The 9,514-nt window shown below is 37.0% G+C and overlaps 2 protein-coding genes across 2 annotated transcripts; one reads left to right on the forward strand and one right to left on the reverse strand.

Annotated features, from left to right (window-relative positions):
- Positions 1–917: 917 nt before the first annotated feature.
- Positions 918–6,210, forward strand: LOC110873158 (putative pentatricopeptide repeat-containing protein At5g59900). The gene is made up of 5 exons (XM_022122086.2): positions 918–3,671; positions 4,254–4,339; positions 4,462–4,542; positions 4,801–4,860; positions 5,776–6,210. Exon 1 carries the CDS (start codon positions 966–968, stop codon positions 3,642–3,644), a length of 2,679 nt encoding a protein of 892 aa, XP_021977778.1. The 5' UTR covers positions 918–965; the 3' UTR covers positions 3,645–3,671; positions 4,254–4,339; positions 4,462–4,542; positions 4,801–4,860; positions 5,776–6,210.
- Positions 6,211–7,206: 996 nt separating this feature from the next.
- On the reverse strand, positions 7,207–7,935 carry LOC110873157 (histone H2A). Its single transcript, XM_022122085.2, has 2 exons — positions 7,657–7,935; positions 7,207–7,564 (listed from the first exon to the last, which is right to left on the reverse strand). Exons 1-2 carry the CDS (start codon positions 7,864–7,866, stop codon positions 7,328–7,330), a joined length of 447 nt encoding a protein of 148 aa, XP_021977777.1. The 5' UTR covers positions 7,867–7,935; the 3' UTR covers positions 7,207–7,327.
- Positions 7,936–9,514: the final 1,579 nt, after the last annotated feature.

Genomic DNA, 9,514 nt, shown 5'->3' on the forward strand with positions numbered 1-9,514 from the left:
ACTAAAAAAGCGGTGAACGGTATTTAACGTACACACCGCATTTGAAGAACCTTGCATTAGACACAATTTGTTGTAATTTGTGGATCAACAGAAATAACTGAAATAGTTCTCTTTAATCTATTAGAACGATCCTTGTTTTGAGAACCTGATTCTGTTGTTCAGTACAAACATAATGCATACACAAATAGTTCTAGTGGACGAAGCAAATGAAACCAGAGCTGTTCTCTTGGTTGTTCAGTACTTTCGTGCTAAATACAATGTTCATCTTCGTTATCCTTTGCTTTCTGCAATTCAAGCAGGCACAGATGCTAAACGTACCGTTATTACACCCGAGACGATTCAAGTGAGTCCTATGAAGCAAGTATCGGTCTATTCAATTGTTTTGAGAACCTGATTCTGTTGTTCAGTACCAATAGAATGCATATACAAATAGTTCTAGTGGATGAAGCAAATGAAACCGGAGCTGTTATCTTGGTTGTTCAGTACTTTCGTGCTAAATACGATGTTCATCTTCGTTATCCTTTGCTTTCTACAATTCAAGCAGGCACAGATGCTAAACGTGCTGCATCTTCGTTCGCGTGACGGAAAGCTACCGCGTGACAGGAAGCTACCTTGCAAAAATTAAAAAATTAAATCGACACCCTCAATACGCATCGTATAGGCCTATACGATGCGTATTACTTTTTGTTAGGGGACAATGGCAGCCTTTGGCAGACATAGAAGTTTGAAGCCACCTCAATACGCATCGTATAGGCCTATACGATGTGTATTGAGGGTGTTGATTTAATCCCCAAGGTGTGCCAATAATACGACCCTTTGAGAATTCGTTGAAAGTTAAAAAAAAAAAAAAAAAAAAAAAAAAAAAAAAAAAAAAAGAATTAAAATTGACTCACATTTCACCACCTCCCACAAATCCACTTTATATTTTCATTTCACTCAGCCTCCACTTCCACATTCACCCCCAAATGAGAAACCTCCACCGTCCCCGTTCTTTCCGGCCACTCCCACCCAATCCCACCACCGTCCCTCCACCGTACCCCACCACCCACCTCCATCTCAACACCGACGAAACCATAGTCTCCACTCTAACCACCATCATTCGAGGCCACCAAAGCTGGAACTCATCCTTCAACAACACATTCATCTCCAACAACTTAAAACCCCACCACATCGAAAAGGTACTCCTCAAAACCCTAGACGATCCACGTCTAGCTTTACGCTTCTTCAACTACTTAGGCCTTCACAAACACTTCCACCACTCCACGACGTCGTTTTGCATCCTCATTCACTCACTCGTCCAATCCAATTACTTATGGCCTGCATCTTCACTTATCCAAACCCTCTTACAACAAACTTCAAATCCCAATTCTGTATTTGAATATTATTACAATACGTATAAGAATTTCAACTTTTCTAGACAATTAGGGTTTGATTTGTTGGTTAATGCTTATGTTCAAAGTAAAAGATTTTTGGATTCGTTTACGGTTTTGAATTTGATGAAGGAGAGGAGTTTGATGCCTGAGGTTAGAACTGTGAGTGATGTGTTTAACGGGTTGATTCGAATTAGGCGGTTCGATCTAGTTTTGAGGTTTTTCGATGAGATGGGCATTAGGGGTAATGCGTATATATACACTGCGGTGGTTCGGTGTTTGTGCGAGTTGAAGCGGTTTGATAGAGCGAAGGAGATGGTACAGTGGTTATGGGTCGAAGGGTGTAACGGTTGTGAGGTGAATATTGTTATGTATAATGTGTTGATTCACGGGCTTTGTAAGGGTCGACGGGTGGACGATGCGATGGAGGTAATGAAAGGGTTGGGTTTAAAGGGGTTGAAAGCGGATGTGGTGACGTATTGTAGTTTAGTTATGGGTTATTGTAAGTTACAGCGGTTTGAAACCGCTAGAACGTTAGTGGATGAAATGGTGGAGATGGGATTTGTTCCGAGTGAGGCGGTGGTTTCGGGAGTCGTCGATGGGTTGAGACGAAATGGAGATGGTATTAGTGCTTACGGTTTGATACAAGATTTGGAGCGCGTCGAAGTGGTGCCGAATTTGTTTGTGTATAATGCGTTAATTAATTCGTTATGCAAAGAGGGAAATGTGGTTGAAGCGGATAATCTTTTTAGAAACATGGGTGCCAAAGGTTTAGCCCCTAATGATATTACTTACTCGATAATCATTGATTCGTTATGCAAAAGAGGTCAGCTTGATCGTGCGTGTGCTTTGCTTAGTGAAATGAATAAGTCCGGAATTCAAACGTCTGTTTATTCATACAATTCTTTAATAAACGGATACTGTAAGTCGGGTAAACTTACGATTGCAGAATCTCTTTTCGAAGACATGGTTTACGAAGGTTTGAATCCGACAGTCGTAACATATACATGTTTAATAGACGGGTATTGTAAACATAGAGATGTGTACAACGCGTTGAGGCTTTATCATGAAATGACTAGAAAAAAGATTTTTCCAAACACGTATACGTTTACTTCATTGATTTCCGGTCTTTGTATAGCAAACATGATATCACAAGCAAGTGATTTATTTCAAGAAATGGTGAATAAAAACGTTACGCCTAACGAGATAACGTACAATGTTATGATCGAGGGGTATTGTCGAGAGGGCAACATGGTAAAAGCGTTTGAGTTGCTTGACGACATGGTGGAAAAGAGTCTTAAACCCGACACGTATACTTTCAGATCTATAATTACCGGTCTTTGTTCGATTAACAAGGTTTCCGAAGCTAAAGAATTTGTAAGTAAACTTAACAAGCAAGATTATAAGCTAAACGAGATGTGTTATAGCGCTCTCTTGCAAGGTTACTGTCGGTCCGGACGGCTTGACGATGCAATTACGGCTTGCGATGAGATGGCGATGAACGAGATTGACATGGACGTCGTTTGTTATTCCGTGATTATAAACGGAACCGTCAAACAAGGCGACGTTGCTAAAATTGTTTATTTTTTGAAAGAAATGCACGATCGAGGATTGAAACCGGATACTGTATTATATACAAGCTTAATCGATGCTTTTGGAAAAGTCGGAGATCGTGAGAAGGCAATGGGGTATTGGGATATTATGATTAGTGAAAAATGCCACCCTAATGTGGTAACATACACCGTGATCATAAATTGTTTATGTAAATTCGGATTAGTAGATAAAGCCGAGATTTTATGCAAGGAAATGCTTGTTAACGGCATTATTCCAAATCACGTGACATACGGCTGCTTTCTCGACTGCCTTACTAATTTAGGGCATATTCAAAAAGCGGTAGCCCTTCACAATGTCATGATTGAAGGGTGTTTGGCAAACACCGTAACGTACAACATTTTGATCCGGGGGTTTTGCAAAATGGGTCGAATTCAAGAAGCTGTCGAGGTCTTGTTTGAGATGAATAATAACGGTATTATATCACCGGATCATGTGAGTTATTCGACTATTATCTATGAATATTGTAGAACTGGTGAGCTACAAGAAGCAATAAAGCTATGGGGTTCCATGATTGATAAGGGTTTGAAACCGGATATAGTTGCGTATAATATTATAATACATGGTTGTTGTGTCGCTGGTGAGTTGACCAGAGCTATTGACTTTCGGGATGATATGATAAAAAGAGGGATGAAGCCGAATACGGCTGTTGTCGTCTCGTAGGTCTCTATATTATTGACACAGTTAAATGTAAGATATTTGTTGTCACGTGAATTTAATATTCAGTGAGATAGATACTAAATGAGTTAGGGGTGCAAACGAGCCGAGCCGAGCCCGAGCTCGAGCTCGTTTAACATATGAAAGATCGAGCTCGAGCTCGGCTCGATTCGAGCTTTATTTCTAAAGCTCGAGCTCAGCTCGAAGGTAATTTTTCAAGCTTGAGCTCGGCTCGGGCTCGACTCGTTTAGTATTTATTAATTAATTTATATTAATTATAATTATTATTATACATATAATTAAGTTATTTTTTAAATTTATATAAATGGTAATTATTATTATATAAATATATGTTTAATATATTAATAAAAAATATATAAACAGAAAGCTCGTTTAGGCTCGCGAGCCGGCTCGAGCTTGATAACCGAAGCTCGGGCTCGGGCTCGTTTACTAAACGAGCTTGTTTTTTAGGCTCGGGCTCGAGCTCGAGCTCGTTTAAGCTCGGCTCGTTCGAGTTTTTTTTCGAGCCGAGCTCGAGTAGCTCGCGAGTAGCTCGGCTCGTTTGCACCCCTAAAATGAGTCAGTTATTGTAAGATGTCAAACTTGTTTCTGTAGGCTAACTTCTCCTGGTCGTCTGGTGACACCATCGAAAGCCAATTACCTAAGCGCTTAAGGGGCTTTTGATAACAGAGCTATCTACCGTAAGTACTTTAAATGCTGTTTTATCTTTGCTAATAGCTATTCTTTGCTAGTTTTAGTTATTTTTGCTATGTTTAGATAAAAAGTATAATCTGTATTATTTTTTTTTTTTTATTTTGTACAGGTCAGCCAGTTTTATGTGATGAGGACAGGCGGCTCCTTTTTGAGAGTCCTTTGACTAGGAAAATTCGTATATTTTCAGAAGGTACCATCTTACCCTCCAATACTTTGTATTGCCGAATTATGTTTATCTATGTTAAATACGGATATTTAATTAAAGCTTGAGTCAAATAAGGAGGATGAATAATCGATGATATCGGGTATCGGTCCCCATGCAAAATATCGGTACTGATAATATCGGCAATGTTGACATTCTGTTTGTTGTTTCAGCCTTTCAGGCTGTGATTTTGTTCCATATATTTTGTGTTTTCTGTGTTTAAAGGTTATTTTGTTTTGTTTTTAGGGTTCTGAGTGAGAGATGGTGCTGAAAAATGAAGCAACTGAGTCGGTGCTTCAAGACGAGGTGTGTGATCGTTTTTATACTTTTGTTTTTTTTTTTTTTTGTATTTTTATTGATTTTGTGTGCTGTACTTTACTCTATATATGCTTGGAGTAGAATGTCATTTTCGTCCTTGAGGTTTGGCCAATTTTGCGACTTTCGTCCAAATATTTGTTTTTTTTTTTTTTTTGCATTTGGATCCAAAAGGTTTGAAATCTTGCCATTTTCATCCGGCTCGTTAATTCTATCCATTTTTCTCCGTTAAGTCAGGGGTATTTTCGTCTTTTTTATTTAGTAAGGGTACCTTGAATAGATGTACATTATGCTAAATGCTTGTATACAAAGTGAAAAAGACCGAATTGCCCTTAAATTAAAAAAAAAACGAAAATACCCGACTTTACAGAGAAAAATGGATGGAGATAATGAGCCGGAAGAAAATTACAAGATTTCAAACCTTTTGGATTCAGATGTGAAAAACAAACCTTTGGACGAAAGTCGCAAAACTGACCAAACCTACCTCATGGACGAAAATGACATTTTATTCTTTAGATAAAAATTCTAGTGTGTATGTGTTTATTTTTCATACTTTGTAAAAAAGGAGTAGGATGTTGTGTTACGAGTGTTTGTACTGTTTGGTAGCTATGAAATTGTTGTAACCTCTATTAATTCAAAGTTTAAGTGTTTACATTTTAGGGTTTAAGGATATGTTTATCAAGGGTGGGGTTCTAGAGTGAACACTAGTGTATTTGCGAACAGATCCTGGCCATTGATCTACACACGTGTATGGCCAGGATTAGTTCACTCAGTTCGCAAGCTACACTAGTGTTCACTCTTGAACCTAATCCTGTTTATCAAACTGTCTTCTATAGAGTAAAACAGTATTTATCTGCTATTGAAGTTTATGCTTAGATAATTAAAGTTTATTATTCTTTGTCTCAGAGGTAACCATTTGTCTTGGTACGGGATGATGTGGAGGCTTTGGATTAACCGAAACGAGAAGGTGTTCAATGGCAAGGTGACTGACTACACATACAAAAGTACATAAAAGAAAGAATTGGCGTTTCTACCGGTCAAAGATCTCTCTATATGGGAGTGGAGATTTTGGTCGCAGTTTAACACCGATTCCTCTCGATAAAGGAGTTTTAGTGTTTAATTTTTGGTCTGATGTTTATGTTTTGTTCGTTTTTGTGTTCAGCTCCTTGTGCTGGTCAGTATGTACTTGTTTTCTTTTTTTTTTTTTTTTTTTTTTTTTGTATTAATGTCATCCTTGCTGTTAAAAGAAAACATTAACAGAACTGCAAAGCGGTATATTTATTTGCGATTCTTGTTGTAAGATTTGCACCAGTTTGAAACCAGAGGTGATTGATTATATTTCATAATGAGCTAGAGCTGCCGGCCTGAATTTAACTTTTTTCATAAATGTTTAACACGACGACATCTAAGCCATTATTCATCGTTCAGTGACCAACCAAATCGATTGGATATGTATAAAAGAAACTGGTGTGACTTTCGCCGATTGCATGGGTTTCCTACTAATATCTAACATGTGTATGTGTGTGTGAGATGATAGCTGTTACGTTTTTGTTTTTTGTTTTTTTTTTTTGGAAAATCTATATAAAAATATAGAAAACAGGCCAGCAAGAAGCTGAAAAACCTGAGAAATTACAACACAATGTCACGAATATTGAAATCTTTCCATCTCTCCCAATTTAAAGTTACAACTTTGGATCTATTTCTAATCCACATGAACGATAGCTATTATGTAATTATATACTCTTGTATCTATATAAATTGGAGGCTCATGAGGCTTAATCAAACTCGGTATATAAAACTCGGGCTAGAACTTCAGCTTGGCCCAATTCAAGCTTTTAGCGAGCTTATTTGAGTAGGTCATAAGCTCAGTAAGTCATCTCTTGACACCTGCAAGTCTTTTGAGAGATGTAATTAATGTTGGTTTTTCTTTTAAATTATCTTTTTAACATTTTACATTAGTTAAGTTTATCCAAGTGTGTGATCAAAAGCTACAACTATCACAAGACGTAAGCAACATGAGTTAAGTTTATCCAAGTGTGTCTTCAAAAGCTGAAAGTTTAAATCTTAGAAATCCTGCTATTATAATGTTCCCAACAATAGATCTTGTCGCCACATTTCATCTTTTGATTTCGGGCATGTTTGGCTAAGCTTTTAAAAAAAACAATTTATATCTCAATTTTACTAAAACTGAAGGTCAATAAAACAGCCAAAAAACAAGAAATATAAATTTGACAACAGAAAAGGGTGATTTTGGTCAAAATCTGATTATATTCATGTCTATCATCACAAAAATTATAATCAAACTCACTAAACATAAAAGAGATTAACACAATAATCTACCCAAAACAGAAACAAGCGATTTCATTCTCTAGGTTGAATACAATACATGTAAACACAAACTATTCTAAAACCACCACAAAACAAACAAACAAACAATTACAACAAAGTCTACATTAAACTACTTTGCTTTCTTGGGGGATTTAGCAGCCTTCGATGGAGACTTAGGCTCTTTAGCGGCAGTCTTCTTGGGCAAAAGAATCGGGTTAATATTCGGCAAAACACCACCGTGAGCGATGGTAACTCCAGCCAAAAGCTTTCCAAGCTCCTCATCATTCCTAATGGCCAACAACACATGTCTCGGGATTATTCTGTTCTTCTTGTTGTCCCTTGCCGCATTTCCAGCCAACTCCAACACCTACAAACAACAATGCAATATAAACAACAGATCTGGAGCATATATATTTGAAGTTCAGTTGGTTAGATCTGATAATAAAAAAGAATGCTTACTTCTGCTGCTAGATACTCAAGGACAGCAGCAAGGTAAACCGGTGCACCGGATCCAACACGTTGAGCATAACGTCCTTTCTTCAAAAACCGGCCGATTCTACCGACTGGGAACTGAAGACCGGCTTTGACTGAACGGGTCACCGCCTTCTTCCTTGGACCGCCGGCTTTCCTTCCTGCGGCTCCCTTCTTCACCTTTCCGGTTGACTCCATCTCTAAAAGGATTTGGTTTGGTTGTGAGTTTGTTTTGTTTTGGGTTTTGATTTGATGGCGGTGAAGGAAGTCATGGAGGTTTTGTTATATATAGTGATTGTCAAGTGGGTTGGATTGGAGTACAATCCGTGTGAAAGGCAATGGACCAATGAGAATGCAGCTTGTATTTTGAATTTGTTATTGGAATAAATGAATTATTCATCTTTTCCCGCCTAAAGGTTTTTGTTTTTTTTGAAAGTTCATCGTGAAATTTTTAGTGAACTTCATTATTTTAAAATACTAAATTGTCATTTTAGTCCCTAAGATTTGTCTTAAATTATCATTTTAGTTTAAATAATTATTTTTTCTTATCTGGGTCCCTGAGTTTTCTGTTTTATTGCCATTTTGATCACATACACTAACTCCGTCCAAAAACCTCATTTTTAACCGGTGGTATTCTATTAGTTTATCAAAATTCTTGTGATATATTATAGGGGTGTGCAAAGTCGGCTAATCGTGAGTTCGTAACTGAGGGTTCAATTAATTGAAAAGTGTTAACCATAACCATAACCAATGGTCGGTTAACCGTTGGTCGGTACAAGGGTTAACCGTCGATTGTGGATCGATTTCGTTTAATATCGGTTAATTATCCAATATATATAAAGCTTGTAAATACAAACTCATGAATATATAGCTTGCAAGATTATATAACTAACACATGCAACATGCGTGATTATTTGATATAACATGCGTGATTGGTGTTCTTTTCAATTAGCCTGGGTTCCGTCCAATTCGTTTCAATTTTCTTTTCGTTTCACTTCAAATTCGCCATTGTTCGGTTTTCATCGAATTGGGTTCAAATTCATCGTTGATTTTGAAAAGTTTCATCAAAATGTCGATCCTTGAAATCAAACCGTAGAACTGAGGATGAAGTAACATGACCAAGCTTTGATTCAGACCATAACAGAGGATGTAGGAACATGACCAAGCTTTGATCTGATTGTGAAGTTGAAGGAGAAATTGCCACGTGTCATTAATTGTAGTCTTTTATTAATATTTAGATTCAATCAACATTTTTATACCAACTAACTAGTTTAAGAACCCGCAAATTTCGCGGGTTGATAAAAGAAAATTTCTTCATTAATACCGCCGACATTAAATATTATTATTTTATACACGTTAAAACACAAATGAATATATTAGATTACAACGACAAATTGAAATACATGAATATGCAACGATCACGATTCGTTGAAAATCTCTATATAAATCACATTAGTTGTTTTATCTGTAGGTTTTCCGTTGACAGTTATTAGTATTTTGACTCCATCTCATGTTTTTGCCCTTGATAAAGCAACATATAATTCAACATACAATTGTCATAATTTGAAAAGCTTTATAACCTTGATACATTAGTTTACTTGTCTATGTTTACAAAAAGATAATAAAAAGTACATAGGCTACCACTATATTTCTTCAAGTGAATTTCTTATAATTTTAAACTATGAACGTTTGTAAGTGTACTAAGTATCACAGGGTCGGTATACTATACCTTACTTGCATTTAGTAATCTCCGTTCGGGTTATAGCATAATACAAAGTTGAGCAGCAGCTGATTTTGGCAGCCATCATGGATCAATGATACTTGTCCGTCTTCCTGAACATAGCAA

The sequence above is a fragment of the Helianthus annuus genome, chromosome 8, assembly GCF_002127325.2.
Source record: "Helianthus annuus cultivar XRQ/B chromosome 8, HanXRQr2.0-SUNRISE, whole genome shotgun sequence".
Taxonomy (NCBI): domain Eukaryota; kingdom Viridiplantae; phylum Streptophyta; class Magnoliopsida; order Asterales; family Asteraceae; genus Helianthus; species Helianthus annuus.